At 49.1% G+C, this 20,976-nt stretch overlaps 1 protein-coding gene across 3 annotated transcripts in view; it reads right to left on the bottom strand.

The window, feature by feature from the left end:
- The window catches only part of AARSD1 (alanyl-tRNA synthetase domain containing 1), a 77,340-nt gene that overhangs the window by 24,920 nt on the left and 31,444 nt on the right, over positions 1-20,976 (bottom strand). For all 3 annotated transcript variants that reach the window (XM_085876936.1, XM_085876935.1, XM_085876937.1), the window contains exons 7-9: positions 17,730-17,860; positions 16,219-16,285; positions 9,889-9,980 (exon numbers count right to left, since the gene is read on the bottom strand). In XM_085876936.1, the coding sequence (XP_085733062.1) occupies positions 9,889-9,980; positions 16,219-16,285; positions 17,730-17,860 (290 nt within the window). The remainder of the gene's footprint in view (positions 1-9,888; positions 9,981-16,218; positions 16,286-17,729; positions 17,861-20,976) is intronic.

Raw genomic sequence — 20,976 nt, 5'->3', positions numbered from 1 at the left:
CACGCCGGCGGGCGCGAATACCGCAACACTGGTGTCAGGTCGTGCGATACAAATTCATCGCCCTCCTCGCGGCACTGGTATTGGAGAACAGGAAAACGGGCTCTCCTGTCTCCAATTAAATTCACGGGAATCGGTCCAGGGGTGAGAGAAGCGACCCCCGATTCCCTCCAAATTACGAGCGAGCAAATTAACCCTTTAAGAGAAGCAAGATGGCGTCTCAAGGCGAGCGGGAGCCGGGGGTATTAGAAATGGATGTAGAATGTGTAGAATCCATGGTCCAGGATGGAATCCCCGTGCAGGAAATGTTGATTGTGCAGGAACACGGACTCGCCCAACTGAACCCAGAGCCCGAAATGGGTGCGGCAGCGGCCGCGGTGTATGACACCTTCCCCCCCCCTCTCCACCAAAACCCTTCCCCGATCCCTGCCGAAACGGCTCACCCAAGCGCACCCGACATGGCCCAGCTATTCACCATGCTGGCAAAGATGAATGCGGAAATGATCGAAAAGATGGAAGCGAATATGAAAAACGAAATGAAAGGCATGAACAAACAAATGAATGAAAAGATGGATACAAATACAAATGAAGTGAAAACGAAGATGGATGCGAATACACAAAAATTGGATGCGAATACACAAAAATTGGATGCGAATACACAAAAATTGGATGCGAATACACAACAAATGAACGGAATGGAAACAAACATAAAAAAAGAAATGAAAGAGCTACGGGGTGAGACGCAGAACATGGGCCGATGCCTGCAGGCGGGCATGAAGGCCGTGACCAGGGAGCTGGAAATGGCGACTCCACGTGTAGGAACAAACGAGCTGGAAGGGGGTGCAACGGCTGACAGGCCCGTGGTGGAGGCGGGTAAAAAAATAATTCAGGGGGCGTGTTGGGCGAGGGTCGTGACAGAGGAATCGACGGTGACCAAAAGGGAAAAATTAAATGGGGAGACCAAAACGTGTGAGACGAGACACGAGGTGACGACAAAGGAAATAATAATAGTTGAGACAAGGGAGGTAAAGGGTGAAGAGTTGGCAGTGACGGTAGCCGGGAAGGGAACGATAGAGGAGAGACTGCACGATGAGGACGGGGTAAGTGACGCACACACACACGGAGGTAGTGGAGGATAAGGGGGGTGAGCTGGTGGACTGGGTGGAGACCCAGTGCGAGCACCTGGGTGGCCTCCTCCAGGAACGAGGGGAGGGAGTATGCCCCCTTGAGGCGAGTCACGACCAGGTGAGTTCGGTCGTGCTTTGCGAGGTTGAGGGGACGGGTGCTGTGAACGGGTGCTTGGAGAGCTTGGGGGGTATAGAGGCCCCGGAGACCCTTGTGGGGACACAAATCCCCAGTGTGATTGTCCCTGTGTGTGTGGTGCAAGGTGTGAGTGCGTCCCCGTGGGTGAGTGGTGTGGTGGTGATGGTGCCGGAGTGCGTGCTTCCCAGCACGCCGTGTGTGGATGAGGCATCGTGTGTGGAAGAGGCCGTGGGTGTGAGTGAAACGGCCTGTATGAGTGAGGCACCGTGTGTGGAAGAGGCCGTGTGTGTGAGTGAAACGGCCAGTGTGGATGAGGCACAGCGGTTGAGTTCCCCCGCGTGTGTGGATGAGGCACGGAGTGCGAGTGAGGCACCGCGGGTGAGTGCCCCCGCACGCGTGAGTGAACGGCCGTGTGCAAGGTCGCTGTGTGCAAGGGAGACCGTGTGTGTGAGAGAGCGGTATGTAAGGGAGATGTCGGTTGGCATGCGGGAGCACGCAGCCGCGTCTCCCGGTGTGAATGTGATGAAGTGGACTGTGTGCGTCGTAACACGCAGGTATGCGTGTGTGGAATGGAGACGGAGACGGCGACAGAGGAGAGAAAGCCGAGTAGCGGCTGTAGTTGTTTCGGGGACCGTGCCGGGTTCACCCAGCAGTGAGCACGCGGTCCGTGCTGTGCAACGCACGAGGCCACCACGTGCTCGCTTGCGAGAGTGAAGTCCCGGTCCGGAAACGCACGCGGTGGATTTGCCGATCCCGCGGACGGACAAAGTTTAGGCAGGACTACGGATTTGGACCGGACGGGTTCTCCACGCGATCGTGTGTGTTAAGCTCCAATGGGCAAAGCACATGTGTTCGCGTGGGGAACCCCTCGAGACGTGGGGCTTGTGTTTTTTTTATGCGCACGGTGACGTCATGGCTGCACGTGGGGTTGGAATCCGGCAGGAGGGGTATCTCTGCCGGATGGTACCGTCCAAGGAGGGACGAGGAACACGTGCAGCTGCATGACGTCACGGGCAGGTGCAAAGTGCGCGAGTTGCCGCGCTGGTGATGCGCATGGAAAAAAAAAAAAAAGAAAAGCAAGCCTCACTTTCGGGTGCACAGGATTCCTGGGCAAGGGGTGGAAGACCCCCCTTGACCTGGGCACAGGATGGAAACTAGTTAGGGGGAAGGGTTAGCTTAGCTAGACCGACTTCATGGGGCAGGGGTAAGTCCTCATGGAGTCCGTGGAATGGATTCGTTAGAGGGATTGCAGCCAGATTTAGGTTGGGAAATAAAATGATTGATTTGGAGACAGAGACAGACTTTGGATGTGTAGAGTTGATGTAGTTTAGCTACGTAGTGTTAAAAGGAACGTGCTGTAGTTTAAGGGATGACGTGGGAGCACGAGTTAGTTAGGGAATGTAGTTGGAAGAATGGCAGAGTTCAGCGGTGTGTGTGTTGAAGAGTTGTGGGTTGTGAGGTGAGTACGTGTACATGTTGAGTGAGTGAGGCCAGCGGGTCTGTGTGTGTGGAGTGAATGGGGAATGCATGGTGCGATGAGTGATTGGGGGGAGGAGTGACTCCCGCCCAAGGGACCCCGGGGTCAGTGTAGATTGAGTTAGCTGGGTTAGTCAAATTGAAAAATGGAGGTTGTTTTGTTGTTGGTGGGAAAGTAGGCTCGAGACCCATTTGGAGGGGTGCAGGAGCCCTGTTGACGGGCTTGGGAGCGTGGCTGCGAAAGGTGAGTATCGCTGAGTGGGTACCCCGGGCACCAGGCTAGTCGGCCGTGGTAGGCCAAGGGCCCATGGGGGGCCGGGATAGAGTAGTGGGCACGGGTGCGCCTGCTTGGTGCGGGGGCCCGGGGCGCCATTAGCCGCGTGGGCAGTGTTGTGGGCACGGGTGACCCTCGGAAAGGGGCCCGGGAGGCCGGCCTGCCACGTGTGCGTTTCAGGGGAGGTGCCATGGGGGCACTCCCCGGTGTTAGGGAGCTGGTAGGCTCGGAGGCAGTGTAGTGCCCGGGGGTGCCATAGCGGGAGAATCGGCAGAGGGTCGTGCCTGCCAAAGGGAGCCACGTGTCCCAGCCAGGAGACCGTGTGAGGGCACGGAGAGAAAATTGGGGGGCGAGGCCCGAAATTGTGAGGACACCAACACAGGCGACGGGAATCTGGGTTGTTAGAACCAATAGTTTAAGCGAGAGGCGCTTGTTGAAAGCCCCGGGGTAGTTTAACAGTTAAATGGATAGGGTAGATTAGGAGATGTACCCCTCCGCACCATCCATCCCCTCGCTGTCGTTGTGGGCCGCTGGACTCACTTTGGTTATAGATCGCCGAACTCTGGGGAGGCCATTCTGAGGCTTCGTTGGGCCTCGACACAGGACGTTAGCTCTCCCTTGTTCCCCTCCGGGAAGGGAACGTAGGGGTTGGGAGTAGGCAAGGTGACAGGATAGGTTAGCCGAACAAGGACAGTACAGGGGGTTAGGGGACGATTTATAGTGGGGAGTTAAAAAAAAAAAAATTAAGTTGGGGCTAAATTGGGGTTTGACAAATTTAGGGAGTGGGTATGTACAGTGACAGGCAAAGGCGATAGGTGGGAGGGAGACAGGTAGGTAGGTCCGAGCCCGCCCTCCAAGTGGCCAGCACCACCGCACTCCCTCCACCAACCTCCACTGAACGGCAAGAGCTGGCCAACTTCATCGGCTGGCCGTGTTTTGCTTCAAGGCGGAGGCCGGCCAACTTCATCGGCAGCTGTTGTTTTGCTGCAAGGCCTGTGCCATCGGCTGGCCGTGTTTGCTTCAAGGCCTGTGCCGGCCAGTTCATCTGCTGGCTGTTTTTCTTCAAGGCCTGTGCCGGCCAACTTCATCGGCAGCTGTTGTTTTGCTGCAAGGTCTGTGCCGGCTGGATCGTCTGCAGCTGCTGTGCTGCAAGGCCTGTGCCGGCCCACTTCATCTGCCGGCTGGCTGTTTTTTCTTCAAGGCCTGTGCCGGCCAGTTCATCTGCCGGCTGTGTTTGCCTGCAGCGGCCTTCTTCTGCGGGCTGTGTTTGCCTGCTGCCTTTGCCATGCCATGCCCACTGCCCAGGTTCACCGCCCCGTTCAATTTTTGCTTTGCCCCCCCTGTTCATTTCCATGTGCGCCAGGATCCGCAAGGCAACAGTTTGCAAGCTGCGAGAACTGCCCTGTTGGCAGCTACAACACGGGCCTGCAGTGGCGGCCCGTGCACCGTGTTTGTGTCCATGCATCCATTCGTTGTGTTCATTGCGTGTGCCACTTGAGCTGGCACGGAGACTGCGTTTGTGCAGCCCATGCACCGTTGTGGTTCACTGCGTTCAGTTCAAAAGGGAAGGCCTTGGACTGCGTGTGAGCAGCCAGCCACGTTCCCTGTCACCTGCATTGTTTGAGCCAGAGACTGCATGCGGGCAGCCTGGCTCCCTGCTAACTGCTTTCTTTTTGCAGAGTTCAATGATCCTGGGCCATGGTTTAGTGTAAAATTTGTAAGTTAAGGTTAAGATGTACTGTAAATATGAGTGCGCCCCCGGCATGTATGTCTTAGCGCCGGCAATTTTATTTAAGTCGTCCGTGTGAGTGAGTTTGTTTAGGTAGTTACGCAGCCCTCAGGTTATTTATTTTGGGGACACGAATACCATGAATGTCGCACTCAGGGATCCGTAGGTAAAATGTACTAGGGGAAAACTACACATGATGGCACACGAAAATTTGACGACTCGGGACGAGTCTGTAAAAAGGGGAGGGGGTAGTGTTGTGGTTACCAAATTCGCAAATCACCATTCAGGTCCCTTAGGTGAGGTATCTCGGTAAGTACATGTGTAGTTAGGCCCAAACCCGTTGTCTAGTGGGAATACATGTCATTTATGCGTGCTGCGACTCTTCAGGATAGCCGTTTTTCTTTTACTATCTTTATTTTGGACCAACCGCCATTGTTGCCACCACCAACCACCGCTTCACCACAACCGCCATGACCTTCACGTCACACCTCGCAACCGTCGCATCGCCACCGTTCTTGCGCCGCCTGTGGGTACCAGTGTTGGACTCGTGCAGGGCGCGCGCCGAACAGCGTGTACAAAATCACGGATTTTGTGCTTCAAAAACGGATCAAAAACGACACACGCCCACTTTTTGCTGTCCAATCGGTGAGCGAGGGGCGATTTGGCCCCGCCTCCAGGGCGTTGGAGGGCGATCGATATATGCAAATTTATGGATCAAAAAGCATTCACGCCCACTTTTTCTCGGGCCAATGGGGAGCGAGGTGAAAGGTCAAAGGGAGGGGGTCAAAGATGAGAGGGCGAAGCTACGGGGCTGATAAAAGGACCGTGTTCTTCAGTCCGGAGTAGTAGAGTAGGAGAGTCGAGAGGGAACAGAGAGTCAAGACTTCGCGGGCGGTGGAGTTGGCAAGAAGGAGCTGGTCGTCGTGTGCGTTGGAGTTGGAACGGAGGGGACGGAGCTGTGGAGAGGCGGCGAGGGCAGACGAGGGGGTGCTCGCGTCGTGCAGGGAGCTGCACCCCAAGGAGGCCGACAGCGCGACCTGGCCGAGGTGGAGACGCTCGTTGCGGGGCAATAAAAATCCTCTATACCCCGAGCATCAGCAACCCCCTCCTGTTTCCCCCCGCGCTGAGATAGTGCGACCAAGGGGGCCCCTTTCCCACCCCCTACCAGACACTGCCCGCGAGGCCCGCGGAGTTGAGGCACCATCGCCGCTCCGCGTCTCATCACCAGACGGGTAGGCCCGACCCGGTCTCGGCCTCAGGCCCGCCTCATCCTTGAGGGTATTCTTTCCTTGGTTTTGGGTATGTGTTGTCGGCGCCGTCTGTGAAGTAAAATTGTATAAGTGTTGCCGTGTGCTCGGTAGTCGGTATTAGCTCTGCATTGTGTCCTCGCTTTTACATTTGCTTTTTGTGTAAATTGAATTGTGTTTTTCTTTTCTGTGTGCTTTTGGTGGAATTGAATATGTGTGCTTCCCGTGTGCCGCGAATAAATGTGCTTTGTGTTGAACTGTTTCCCGCTTCGCTTCGTCATTTCTTTCTTTGAATCCTCATCTTGCTTCACGTAAAGGGTTGGTAGTGGGCTGAATACGCCCGATAATTAATCGAACCTTCGAGGTCGATGATAACACCGCTCGGTTATCCCGATAGTACGGAACGGGTCGCTTAAGTGGCCCGTGTCCGAAGTCGACCTGCGGCGAGGTGCGATCGCCCGGTCTACCCTCCGCGTGGGTACTTAGGTAGGTCGAATTTGGCGAGCAACCCTATCCCACGCGGGGGCTGATTGGCTCGATCGCGGTGAGACCGAAAGGTCCACCCGTGACTGGTTCCCGGCGTTAGCCCGAGAGGGTCACGACTGGATTGTCCGTCCGGTGGGCGACGTGCCGCGATTCGAGTTACGTGGCCGTCAGCACGCCGGCGGGCGCGAATCCGCAACAATATATACATATACACATATCCTTCTCGGCGGCCCTTTTTTTTTTTTTTTATTTTTTATTTTGTATACCTTGGTCGAGGCTCGTATGAGAGCTAACATACAAGAGAGCCTTAACTCCTTTATCGCCCTTGTGTTCTTCTCCATTTGTTCCTTCAACTCATTCTGTCCGATCGTCAGTCCTTCTACCTCCTACGTTATCTTCCCAATCTCTCCCATCAGTCTGGCCTCGCTCTCCCTCATCTCTTCCCGGACACCGATCCTACACTCCCTTACTTCCTCTCGTACCGCCGCCATTTCTCTGCCCATCGCTTCACTCATCTCCCTTTTTATTTCATCGCTTCACTCATCTCCCTTTTTATTTCATCGCCCATCACGTCCATTTTTCTGCTCATCGCTTCCATTCCATTGTTTTTTTCGCCCATCACGTCCATTTTTCTGCTCATCACTTCCATTCCATTGTTTTTTTCACCCATCACGTCCATTTTTCTGCTCATCACTTCCATTCTATTGTTTTCTTCGCCCATCACGACCATTTTTCTGTTGTTATCTTCCCTCATCCTTTTGAAAAACGCTTTGTTATCTTCACTCATAATTACTTCTGCCATTATTTGCATCAGGCACCACATCATGTCATTCTTGGGCTGCACTGGTGGTGATAACCCGGTGTTCTGCGCTATCGGCGCTGCATTTTCCTGAGGCCATGGGTGGGGGTTATTTTCCATCTCTCCCATTGCTTCCTCTTCACCCTCCATTGTGACTTCATGCGGGTCCTGGGGCAATTCCGCATCCATATTTACATAATCTACATGGCTCACCGGGACCTGCCCGTGTTGGTCTGCCATTGTCCGTCCCAATAAATTTAACTAAAATTTGGTCTAACCGCTCTGAATTTTGAGGTGCATGAAGGTCGACGACCTGACACCAATTTATTGATCAAGGAGTTTGAAAAATCTCCCACTCCCGGACACCAGTTGCGGCAACGGGTAGCAAGACACCAGCTTGTCACTCAGGGGGATTAATCCCAGGTTGTACTCGGTGGAGCCGGACCTGGTGCAACTGCTCACAATTAACATGTGGTACGGTGCGTTGTTTTAGAACCACGCACAACACCCAGTCAACCACGAGTTCCAGTGTCCACCGTCTAATTATTCCGTTTAACTCGAGGTCAAGTGGTTACCTGAGCAGGGAGCGCGCCCTCGGCAAAGCAGCAATATTATCTGATTATATTTTAATTAGGGTGGCCGAGCGTTTTAAGCGCTGGTGCGTGCCGACGATTTTTGGTCAAATCTGTGGTAATTACCTCCCAGTCTATCTCGGTTCAAACAATGCTAGACCAATGGAAGGAAAGGACAAACAGTGACAGGTTGGGAATGGACAAATGAATTATTAATAATAAAATAAATAAAGAAAAAGGTTTTTTTTCCCAATGTAAATAAATGAATTAATTCCAAAGGAAAATCAATCAAAATGCCAAGAAAGAGACAAAGAGCAGATGCTTATCGGGGGTTAACTTACAGCTAAACACAGACATGGGTACCCAACAGATCATTCGGGGGGGGGGGGGGGAGAAGAGTCGTCTCGCTCACTAGAAAGTAGTCGTCCGTGAAGTGAAAACGTCCTGAAATGTGTGCGTGTGTGTCACGTCCGTCGTCAGCACCTAGCCTTGCCGTGCACCCTCTCGCGAACAGCCTTGAACACCAGTCGACATCTGGAGGGCACCGAGATCGTCTGTCATGAGTTTCGACCCTGGTGCTGCGACACGGGCAGTTCCTCACACTTCACGAAACTGGTGACGTCCAGTGACCAACACGGTCCGTCGGTGACCGACCCACGCCTCACTTATTGGTGACCGACCCGTGCCTCACTCGCCGTCAGCGCTGCTTACACCAACACGCGCACCACACGCTCGCTTGCTCACTTGCACACTTCCTAGCTTGCACGCTTCCTCTCTGGTTCACTTCTTCCCTGGTGCACTTCAACTCTCGCTTTCTTTCTCGTTCTCTTCTCCCTCCTCTTTCTCTCGCCTCAAAACGGACCTCCAATTTGTTTTTATATCTGCGGGCCGTCTCGGTGGGCGCAGAGTCAGCCCAAAGCTCACCCCGCCCCACTTGCGCACGGTTACCATGACGACCCGTGCACTCTCAAAAAAGGCGGGTGTCAGCGCTCACGAAAGAACGTTGCTGAGGAAAAATGAGGGTGTGCGTCACAACTCGCGAAAGAAATGCAGAGGAAAAAATGAGGGCGTGCATCAGAACTCGGGAAAGAAATGCTGAGGAAAAATAAGGGCGGGCGTTGGAGCTCGCAAAAGAAATGTGTGTAAACGTGTCTGTCGTAAAGAAAAAAAGCTTCCCATCAGAGAGGGGATCTATTCTTTACCCTTCTCAGCGCATCACGTTTAAAATCCCATTAGACATGGGGAAGGGGCTAATCTGAACATGCACTTTAAGAAATAACTGTCTGAGGACCTGGATTTGTGGATGCATTTATCAGATCGGATTCTAAAATCCGTAACAATATATATATATATATATATATATATATATATATATATATATATATATATATATATATATATATATATATATACATATATACATATACATATATATATATATATATATACTGATATATATATATATATATATATATATATATATATACATATATATATATATATATATATATATATATATATATATATATATATATATATATATATACATGAGCCTGGTGTTGGCACAGTGTTTAGGGCAGCGGCTTGGGATCCAAAAGGTCCTGAGTTCAAGCCCCGTTGGGCCACTGAATTAATACACCAGGGGGTTGACTCAGCCTGTCATCCTTCCGAGGTCGGCGAAATGAGTACCAGTGTACTGGGCCGGTGTATACCCCGGTTAAAATAGGTGTACCATATCCCTGTGTCGTAAGAGGCGACCAGGGTTGCGTCAGGAAGGGCATCCGGCGTAAAACATGTGCCAAATCATGATGCGGATCATACGGATGATCCGCTGTGGCGACCCTTAACGGGAGCAGCCGAAAGAAGAAGAAGATATATATATATATATATATATATATATATATATATATATATATATATATATATATATATATATATATATATATATATATATATATATATATATATATATATATATATATACACACACACATACATATAATGTCAGAATGGTCACAAAGAGGGTGTTTGTAAGTGCTGTGCACCGGTGCAGTGACAGAAGTCCATCGTGTGCTGGTTCTTGTAGAAAACTCTGCGCTGTAAGCAGAGCCAAATCATGCAGCAGGCACTTTTTGTTCTGCAACATGGAATGAAAGGACACGGAAACATCAGCCGGCCTGTCCGTGACTAGCAAAAACTTGATATCAAAACATGTCAAGGACAGCGGACACCGGAAGAACGCCAAGTGCATGTCGTGAGAGAAATGACATTTGGAACGTCATCAAAACTGGACGAATTTCCACTCAAGGAAAAGGCCCAGCCACTCAAATGGAATCAATTGTGATGTCAAAATGACTGAATGCACAAAGGATGTTTTTGCCTGATGCATAATTTACGTCAAGTCCAACAATCCAGAGCATTTGAAAAGAGCAAACAAATGTGGCCTGTGCTGCTGACATAATACCGATCGTTCAAATTAGAGAAATAAAAATAAAGAGAAATGCGACAGCTGCAGGATATCTGTATATGGAATTATATATTGGATAAGTTCCCCTGAATTTAGCCTGCATCACAAGGCCATGGGCACACACCATCCTCCCAGAAGTCATGGGATGCCCATTCAGGTGTATAAAAATCGCCCGCACGTGCAGCTGATTTGCGAAGCTGCAAATATCAACAAACATAGGAACAGCCTGGTGTTGGCTTCACGGTTAGGGTGGCTGGCTTAAGATCTCAAGGTCTGAGGTTCAAAGACCCCGCCCACCAGTGAATTCACACCGGGCGGGTTGACTCAGCATGCCATCCTTCCGAGTTTGGTGAAATGGGTACCAGCGTGCTGGTAACAGGGAGCATTGCATCAGCAGCACAGTCGTGCCCACAGATAATTATTCAGCTAGGCAGCCGCAGGCTTCATACGAATAAATAAAAAGACACAGGAAAACATCAGAGAACAGTCTCATTGCCATTTCAGTCCCAGTGGGAGAAGTTAATGGAGTTTCAATGATAATCGGCCAGCAGAGAGTGGGATCTTCCTCGGGAAGATAGCAACAACACAGCAATCGCCAATTCAAGCCATGAAGTTTCATGGGAAAGGCTACAAAAGCAAAACCAACCCTGATCATTTAACATGCATGCACCTGAGAAGGTCGAGAAGGTTCTTTCAATCTCGACTCTGCTACTGTATCAGACGGCGTTACCTCACGTGTTCTAAAAACCTTCTCTGCTGCTCTTGCACATCCTCCAGTGACCTTTCCACCGTCATTTCCGCAAAGTCATCTTCCATCTCCTTGGAAATCCGCCAACATCACCGCATTACATAACTAGAGTAATTTGACTGCGCGCAGTCGATGGGTATGCCTTCACTCTCCTGCACAAACCCTTGAGTATTGACATATTTGACCCTTGACCTTTATCATATCTGGCCCAAAATCTAATTTGTTAATTGCCCTGTCTAACTTTACATTTGTACCAAGTTTGATGAAATTCAATCCAATATTTCTTGAGTTAGGGCGTAAACAGTAAAATTCCAGAGTTTGACCTTGACCTTTGACCTTTATCACATCTGGCCCAAAATATAATCACTTAATTGCCCTGTCTTACTTTACCTTTTTACCAAGTTTGATGAAATTCTACTATTTTCTTCTTGAGTTATCGCGTAAACGAAAATCCGGACGGACGGATGGACGGACAACCCGGAAACATAACGCCTCCGGCACCCTTGGTCCTGAAAAAGGAGCAACAACTGATCCACTCAACTACAGACTTATCAGTTTCCTTCCAATCATCAACAAGGTCATGGAATCCCATCAAAAACAGTTGATATGAAATCCTTCCTTTTGTCCAACAACCTCCTCTCAGATCATCAATTTGGTTTCAGACCAGGTCACTCCACCTTGGCCATGCTCCTTCGACTCACCCAACAATGGATGGAGGCCCTCAATGTCAGACACGAGATCAGCGCAGTCTCTGTGGACATATCTTGTGCTTTCGATACAGTCTGGCATCCTGTCGTACTCTCCAAACAGTCTCCTATGACAGCCAAGACCAATCCCACACATGGCTGACTGACTTCATCTACTCTCGAAGCTAAAGTGTAGCACTCAACGGAATACTTTAATCTCCTCTCCGTGTCAGGGCTGGAGTTCACCAATGCAGTGTTCTGGGCCCAGTCCTCTTCCTCATCTTCATCAACGATCTCCTTGACTATCAAGAAAATCCCCATTATCTTTTCTCTGATGACGCTACCCTCTGCTCCAGATGACATCCTTCATCCTTCAGACAGGCAGGTTGCAGCCTCTTCCCTCTCTTCAGATCTTGAGAAAATCACAAGATTGGTCAAACACTTGAAATATGTCTTTCAATCCTGACAAATCTCACACTCTCACTATCTCTCACTGAAAGGACCATCTGGCAAACCTCCCAATCTACTATCTTAACAATCGCCTTGAAAAAAATTCAGTCACTCAAACTTTTTGGTCTCGCTCTCAGCCAAAGTATTTTTTGGGCAAACCACATTTCAAAGTTGGCCTCCAAAGCCAGTCACTGACTGGGCATCCTCCATTGGCAAAGTCCTTCCTTGGCACATCTGAACTCTTATCCATCGACAAGGCTTTCATCCTCAGCTTGATGGAGGACTGCCCTCCCCTCAGGGATGGCGGTCCTGCCTCACAACTTACTCAGCTTTACGTTGTGGAAACCAAGTCCTTTAAGATCATTGGAATCTCCCACGATGAAGCGGAGTCCATGGGCTTATCACTTCACCATCACAGACAGGTTGGGGTCTCTCTGTCTTCGACCTCCTCCCTTCTGGTTTTGCTCCCTCTGCTCTTTCTGTGCTTCATCCCCTCCAAGTTTATGCAGGGCTCACATGGTCCACCACCAACCCTCTTCTGGTAAAACTACCGAAATCCAGGATCACTGCTCACCTCCACTCATTTGTTCCTCCGTTTTTTACCGCCTGTGCAATCATCTTCCACATCCTCTTCAATATCATTCTTCCCTCCAGGTCTTCAAGACAGCTGTTCACCAGTTTCTCAGATTGTCCCCAATACAAAACCATGACATTTTCTACCCTTATCCCCCTTCCCCTCTCGCCCCCACCCCAATCCCTCCTGCTTCCAAATTTCCAGTTTTCCCTCTTGTATCTTGTCCACTCCATGCTGACTATACGTTGTCAATAAAATCATACGTATCTCATGACTCTTGGTACGACAGTACATGGTACATTCATCCTCTCCTGCCCCCGCATTCCACCCCACACGCATTATTTGTGCCCCTCCCCCCCCCCATCTTGGCGTTCGGCTCTGCTGTTGGTGTTTCCCCCCTCTCTCTCCTTGCTGTATCTTTTGTCCTGATCCATTCAGTGTACCAATGACATCCTTCATCCTCTTCCACGAGCCTCAACTAAGTATACAAAAAAGCAACACAATTCCGGACCAGGTATCCTCAGCTTTCAAAGAAAGCCTCTCAGAACGGAGAAGATAGTGTCTAGCTACCAAGGAACCAGGAACCAGGAACCAGAACCCGTTTAATTTCGTGTACGTCATCAATAAAATCATACATGTCTCATGATAGTAGGGCAGATAACAGCAATTTTTGAGAGGAATCGTGCAAATGATGATACAAGCATCAAATTTGGCAAATTTGTTCTCCAGGAGATTCTAATCAAATCTGCCTGATTGGCCATTTGAAAATCCAAATTTTGAAAAATTTGAAAAAAAGATAAAAAACTTCAACAAAGTCAAGATCATGAATCAATGTTGGATGCTGGCTGAGATTGGTGAATGTTTCAGAAACATCATCAAAGACGTTCCAAGTCTGCCATGCAGTTTTCTTCCCTTTACCGCGGAAGGCAGACACGACGTCACATCCAGTGAACGCATGGAAGTAGGGGATCCCTCTAGTTTTCTCAGGCCCCATTGCAGAAACTACCTCATGGACTGGAATCCATCGTGCCTTGGCTCCTTGGCCATAGGCAATCCACATGTTCTCAATAATTAGTTCCTGTAAGGATGGCAGTACAGATATTGCTATGACTAGTACGTCCGTGTCATTAGCCTTAATGATAATGGACTTGCTACCATCCGTCGTTGCATCCCTGGCGTGTACAAATATTTGAGTGTCAGCTTCTTCATGACAACATGGAGACACAGCATCCAGTGACTTCCTTGTGTTGCTAATGGCATCTTCTCCTTTGTGACAATGACTGTGCTTGTCGTCTGTGCTTCACACATCTTTTCCGCAAGGAAGTGAAACAGCTCAGTCTTGTTGCTGTCATCTCGAAGAAAGCTTCTCCAGTTACTTGGGGTCTTACTGGTTCCTGTCACTCTTCTTCTGATTCCTTGCCCCCTTTTCGACCTTGCCTCGGACTTCAGACTTGACTTCTTGTACACATCAAACACTACGTCCACCCTCTCGTACCTGGCACCATAGGATTCCACCTTTGGGATGATGTCTTCTTTGGCATAGTCATCAAATATCTTTGAAGTGCGTGGAGGTAGGGAATTGATAAGTGCTGAGCCATCAATGATGACTGCATCTCCCCTTGGTTCTCTGTCTGGGATGTTCACTTGCGCTTCAAGAATTTCAGCCAGCTGTGACTTCAATTTTTTTTGAAAAAAAAATTTCTTCTTCAAATTTTTCAAAATTTGGATTTTCAAATGGCCAATCGGGCAGATTTGATCAGAAAGCCCTGCAGAACAGAAATGCCAAATTTGATGCTTGTATCATAATTTGCACGATTTTTCTACTATATACTACACTAAGAGGAGGGAGGAGAGAGTGGGAGAGGAGAGAATGGGAGAGGAGAGAGTGGGAGAGGAGAGAGTGGGAGAGGAGAGAGTGGGAGAGGAGAGAGTGGGAGAGGAGAGAGTGTGAGAGGGGAGAGTGGGAGAGGAGAGAGTGGGAGAGGGGAGAGGAGAGAGGGAGAGGAGAGAGGGGGAGAGGAGAGAGTGGGAGAGGAGAGAGTGGGAGAGGAGAGAGTGGGAGAGGAGAGAGTGGGAGAGGAGAGAGTGGGAGAGGAGAGAGTGGGAGAGGAGAGAGTGGGAGAGGAGAGTGTGGGAGAGGAGAGAGTGGGAGAGGAGAGAGTGGGAGAGGAGAGAAGGGGAGAGGAGAGAGGGAGAGAGAGAGGGGAGAGGAGAGAATGGGAGAGGAGAGAGTGGGAGAGGGAGAGAGTGGGAGAGGAGAGAGTGGGAGAGGAGAGAGTGGGAGAGGAGAGAGTGGGAGAGGAGAGAGTGGGAGAGGAGAGAGTGGGAGAGGAGAGAGTGGGAGAGGGAGAGAGAGAGGAGAGAGTGGGAGAGGAGAGAGTGGGAGAGGAGAGAGTGGGAGAGGAGAGTGGGAGAGGAGAGAGTGGGAGAGGAGAGAGTGGGAGAGGAGAGAGGGGAGAGGAGAGAGGGGAGAGGAGAGAATGGGAGAGGAGAGAGTGGGAGGAGAGAGTGGGAGAGGAGAGAATGGGAGAGGAGAGAGTGAGAGAGGAGAGAGTGGGAGAGGAGAGAGTGGGAGAGGAGAGAGTGGGAGAGGAGAGAGTGGGAGAGGAGAGAGTGGGAGAGGAGAGAGTGGGAGAGGAGAGAGTGGGAGAGGGAGAGAGTGGGAGAGTGGGAGAGGAGAGTGGGAGAGGAGAGAGTGGGTGAGGAGAGAGTGGGAGAGGAGAGAGAGGGAGAGGAGAGAGTGGGAGAGGAGAGAGTGGGAGAGGAGAGAGTGGGAGAGGAGAGAGTGGGAGAGGAGAGAGTGGGAGAGTGGGAGAGGAGAGTGTGGGAGAGGAGAGAGTGGGAGAGGAGAGAGGGGAGAGGAGAGAGGGGAGAGGAGAGAGGGGTTGAGGAGAGAAGGGGAGAGGAGAGAGGGGAGAGGAGAGAGGGGGAGAGGAGAGTGGGGGAGAGGAGAGAGTGGGAGAGTGGGAGAGGAGAGAGTGGGAGAGGAGAGAGTGGGAGAGGAGAGAGTGGGAGAGGAGAGAGTGGGAGAGGTGAGAGTGGGAGAGGTGAGAGTGGGAGAGGAGAGAGTGGGAGAGGAGAGAGTGGGAGAGGAGAGAGTGGGAGAGGAGAGAATGGGAGAGGAGAGAGGGGGAGAGGAGAGAGGGTTGAGGAGAGAGGGGGAGAGGAGAGAGGGGGAGAGGGGGAGAGGAAAGAGGTGGAGAGGAGAGGGGGAGAGCAGAGGAGTGGAAGGGGAGGAGGAGAGAGAAGGGAGAGGAAAGATTTGCCAGTACCCATCATTTCTGAATCTGATGAATTGCCAGTTCCCATTTTGGAAAACTCGACGTGCAGGATCTAACTCAAGATGTCCAAATATCATACCTGTCAATGCCTGCGGGTTTCCCACGGTATACCTGTAAGGAATAATATATATAATGTTTAACTTTGAACACTCCTTCCAGTAACACTGACCTTTTGCTGCTGTCGAACTTGGTTCAACAACCTCTTAACAGAGTCCACATGCTCCCCTGCATTGGTGCTGAAAACGCAGACAGAAAACATGGGCAGGGAACACCGTCCTCTTGGAGTTTGCTCTCCTTGTGCAAAGACCACACATGGCTGAAGTATTTTCACACAAGGCCAAAAAAGTAGGTTCACATTTATCAAACCGTCTCTGCATAACCAGAATTTTGGAACCGCTGTCGAACTGAGGAATTCCACAAACTACGGGCAGCAATGCAAAGCAGTGTCACCGCAAAATGAGACCCTGATGGTCAAGTACGAACCTTCTACGTTCTAACAAGGTGCATCTGGATAAGCGTTGCTGCATAAGTACCTTTGGCAAATAAACAATACCAAGGACCCGACAGGCCGAAATTTACGATGGTCATTTGAAATCCAGATGGCAAGGAAGACACGATGCAGCGCCGCCTGTTGTCGCCGAACCAAATGGAAAGTTACACAGTTTGTTGGCAAGCACACCACCCACACGAGCTAACCAGCCATTCAATCCTTTGAATCAACGAAGATATGAAACCGCTGATGAACAAGTTAGATACACGCATTGATTAATTTTAAAGGCCAATGAAAAAGTGCTGTGGAACTGCGTTGTACAAGCTCTAATTGGCTATGAACACATCACAACGATGTCACGTTCTTTATCGCCGGAAAAATCAACTCTACTCCAACCACCCATTGCTCGGTACATGTTCATTGAGAGCAACGTGCAAAGTGCCGCCCGTCCTAAGTTTACTCAAGGGTATTGGGAGTCAACGACAAAGTGTGGACTGTCATCACAAGTAAACCAGACCAGGTCGAGCAGCAGGAAGCCTAAAGGTCATTATTAAGCCAGCTGGGTTTTGACGAACAATCTGATGGCGACAACAATTATCCTGAGATGAGCTCGGCCTTCAGAAGCTTAAATTACAAATTATTCATACTGCTGCCTTCAGCTGGATTTGGCCTACAACCTACGGGATACACCAAGTCCACCGTCCTCACAATTTGGCCACCATTATTTTTTAGGGACGGAAAGCAAATCTTAACTCGTAGGGGGAAGTCATAGTTCAGGATTGTTAAGGTATTATAACTTTCCATTTCATGAAACAATCTCATCTGTGGTCCTCTCACCCAGAAACCCTGATTTGCTTTTGAAAGCCACCAGAGGCAAAAGGTTTGCCGAGTATGTAATGACCTCCGCCATTTAGCACGATAAAATACGAAGGTTGCTCGGAGGACGTGAGAAGACGAGGCCGATGAGCGGGGCACAAAAAAATGTCGCCATCAGCAGCACACTTGGCTGCCTTTCCATTGAAGCGGCACAATTATTCATACACAGGACGATGGCTCGGTCAAACCGAGGACTCCGTCCCCTTCATACACTGACCAAACCTCATCCGGACCGCTTCCTCAAAAAAAATCATCTGGCTCTTGGAGGCTCAAGATTCCAGGCAATCCATTACCCAGAGTCCTTAGCAGCACACCTGAGCAGGCTGGCGAGGGATCGCTCCACGGAATAGCTTCGCTCAACGTACCGCAGCAACCTCCCGCCGATGATAAATGTCACGTTGCTTTTGTTTCGCTTTCCCTTCTCCACACAAAGCAGCTTTATGGCCTATTGGCACAATCAGTCGACACAAAACAGTATTACATCATAACAATTGCAATAATGCATTTTTCCCTGGAACACACAAAGCATAATTCATTGAATATGAAGCTCACTCATTATCATCAGCATGGTGGAAGCATCCTCGGTTATGATAAAGAACAAATTTCAACAATGATAATCTTGTCGGACTGGGGTGATTTCAATGCTCCAAAATAAAACGTAAATTGCATCATTAATCGCGCACAAAGCTTATGAATCAAAGCAGACTCGGTGGTGGCGTAACAGTTAGAGCGTCCGCTCCGAGTCTGTGAGGTAGGTTGTTCGAACCCGGGCCGAGTCACACCAAATACTTTTAAATCGGTACGTGCTGCTTCCTTGCTTGACACTCAGCATTTAAAAGGATGGAGTACGGACAAACAACCGTGGGTTGGTAACCATTCCATGGCCCTGATGGGCCGAATAGCCTCCACCTATGTTGAAGCCTTTTGTTATGGAACTCATATTATTATCGTTATTATCATTATACAATTAGATGGGATCTCAGGTTCAAATCCCACATACTGTTAATTGGTAAGAGTACAGTAATGTTTCCTGATGTCCATTTCGTAGTAGTAATCCATGACGGGCTTCTCCACGAACCTCAGATCACTGTAGAAAAAAAAAAAATAACACCCGTATCTTGCCAAAAGGTGACCACGTGTGACTTCTTTAAGGTCACACTGAGGTGAACAGCGCTGCTATCCACCAGGAGCGACTCCTTGAGGAATATCTGCCTACGAGAGATTCCGATGAGAATCGTTCTACAGAGTAACTATGAAAAATATGCTTTTGCCTCATAACGTCACCAAATGACGTCATAATGTCTCAAGCTTGACATATCAAGAAAGCACTCATCGAGGTGTTCAATTTGAGGTACTACACGATATGGTTCCTAAAACTTGAAAATTTGACCTTGGGGTCAAATATGTTTGACCTTAGGCGCTAATCATGAAGGTCAAGGCCAATCGCCACCAAAAATTAATCAGCTGAGCGCCATACCATGAACTATATTCCCATGAAGTTTGAAGACGATCCGATCAAAATTACTCAAAAAAAATAAGGGTTTCGGCGACTCCCCTGATTTGCGACAAAGTGACCTTGACCTTTGACCTTGACCTTCAAAATTTTGTGCACTGAAAGGGACCTCTATAGGCCTCTGATATGCGAAGTTACAAAAATTTCCAATGATAACTGTGCTCTGCAGAATTTTTTATACGTGATTACAGACAAAAAAACACATACAAGCTGACGAACATATCTTGCAAAAACTTCGTTTTGGCAAGATAATAAACAGATCGATGTTGCAGGCCCGTGTAATTCAAGTGGAGAATTCTAACCCATGCATGGTTCAAGTTCACCGTCTACTGCGGCACAGTCGGAAAGTGATGTGGAACAAACGCCATCGGATCCATTAAGACGACTCCTCCATGTGACCTCGACATCATCAGTAAAGGTATGCAGAGGGACCCGTGAAAATGGCGAAGTTGAGTTCAATGGCATTGTCCTGCCCTGTTCTCACTCTGACTCACTCCTTCCCCACAGCACTCTTATGCTTTTGTTCCACTGCCTGTTGTTCCATTTCACTTTTCCATAAAACCAAAAGTAAATTTCTAGAAAAGTCACCGACAAACTGTCTGTGTGTCCTCCAACATAGGATGTACATCGTACGATGTCCCTGGATGTGGCTGAGCTTGGATTCAAAGCAAACGAGAAAGGAATGAGCGTTTTATCATGCCTGGAAGAAGATTGGAAAGCACAACATTGGGAGTCCACTACTCGATAACTACAAATCATGACAAATGCTTTCGAGCATGGAGGGAGAGAGAGAGAGAGGGGGCGAGCTTTCTTTCCATGTATACCTCCTCACAGCTACATTTACGTGACCAAACAATGACATTACGGAAAACTCAAAAATAAAATGAATTGAGCATCACCAGATGTAGCTGTCAACAGTTTCTTCGTAAATCCTCAGAGTAAGCAGTTAATTTTGCAGCTTCGACAATTTTTCTGGGATTTCCATCAGAGACGGACACATCCACCTTGCATGGTGGTCTATGACACATTACATATGTGGAACTCAGTTGGGTTGGGGAATTGTGGCATCTCGAACTCAAACGGCAGTGATTCTGTCATCGTGTTTGAAGTACACAATTTAAATAATGACCGTTTCTCTTAAATTCTCCTTGAGGTACACTTGGGCCTTTCAAAATAAAACGTTATGTTTCATACCATTCGGGACATGACAGGCCTGCTGTAGTAGGCTTTACGGTTTAGGTGGTTGGCTTAATATCCTAGGGTCTTGAGTTCAAGCATCTGTCGGGCTGTTGAATTAACACCAGGTGGGTCGACTCAGCCTGTCGTCCTTCCGAGGTCGGCAAAATGAGTACCAGCGTGCTGGTGACAGGGGAATTGCATCAGCGGCACAGCCGTGCCCCCAGAAAATGATGCAAACAAGCAGCCACAGGCCGCACACAAATAAATTTTTAAAAATTACCCCCGTGTGGGGGTGACAGTCATCTCTATAATGTTTTTTACTATCATAATCGATGAACCGTTGCCAGATATCTCCTAAAATGACAGACTAGATAGGTTTTGAAAATGGCGACTTTCACAACTTTCGTGACCTCGTGACCTTGACCCTGACCTCGAATCCGGGAAAAATATGTCGTTGGGTATCACTCATCGACCTCTACCCACATACCAAATTTCATCAAGATCGGAAGTAAAAAGTTTTCTTTGTACCGGGAGGTGTTTTTGACCATCTTCCAGGTTACGTGGAGGTCAAACAGGACGGAAATTCAAAAATCTGTCTGGTTAGACACAAGATAATATTTTTAACTATCATAATCAATAAACAGTTGCCGAATATCTTGTAGAATGGCAGACTAGATTGGTTTTGAAAATGGCGATTTTTAGAAACTTACATGACCTCGTGACGTTGACCCTGACCTTGAACCCGGACAAAAGTTATATCGTTGTGCAACACTCATCGACCTCTACCCACTTACTAAGTTTCACCAAGATCGGAAAGAAAAATTGTTGACGGACGGACATTTGGTCCGGCTTTATTTGGTCATCTCGGT

This window comes from Eptatretus burgeri, chromosome 4, assembly GCF_056783735.1.
Source record: "Eptatretus burgeri isolate ZD-2024b chromosome 4, Ebu_testis_v1, whole genome shotgun sequence".
Classification (NCBI taxonomy): domain Eukaryota; kingdom Metazoa; phylum Chordata; class Myxini; order Myxiniformes; family Myxinidae; genus Eptatretus; species Eptatretus burgeri.
Note: the sequence above shows the minus strand (reverse complement) of the source record. Positions and strands in the feature narration are given on the sequence as shown.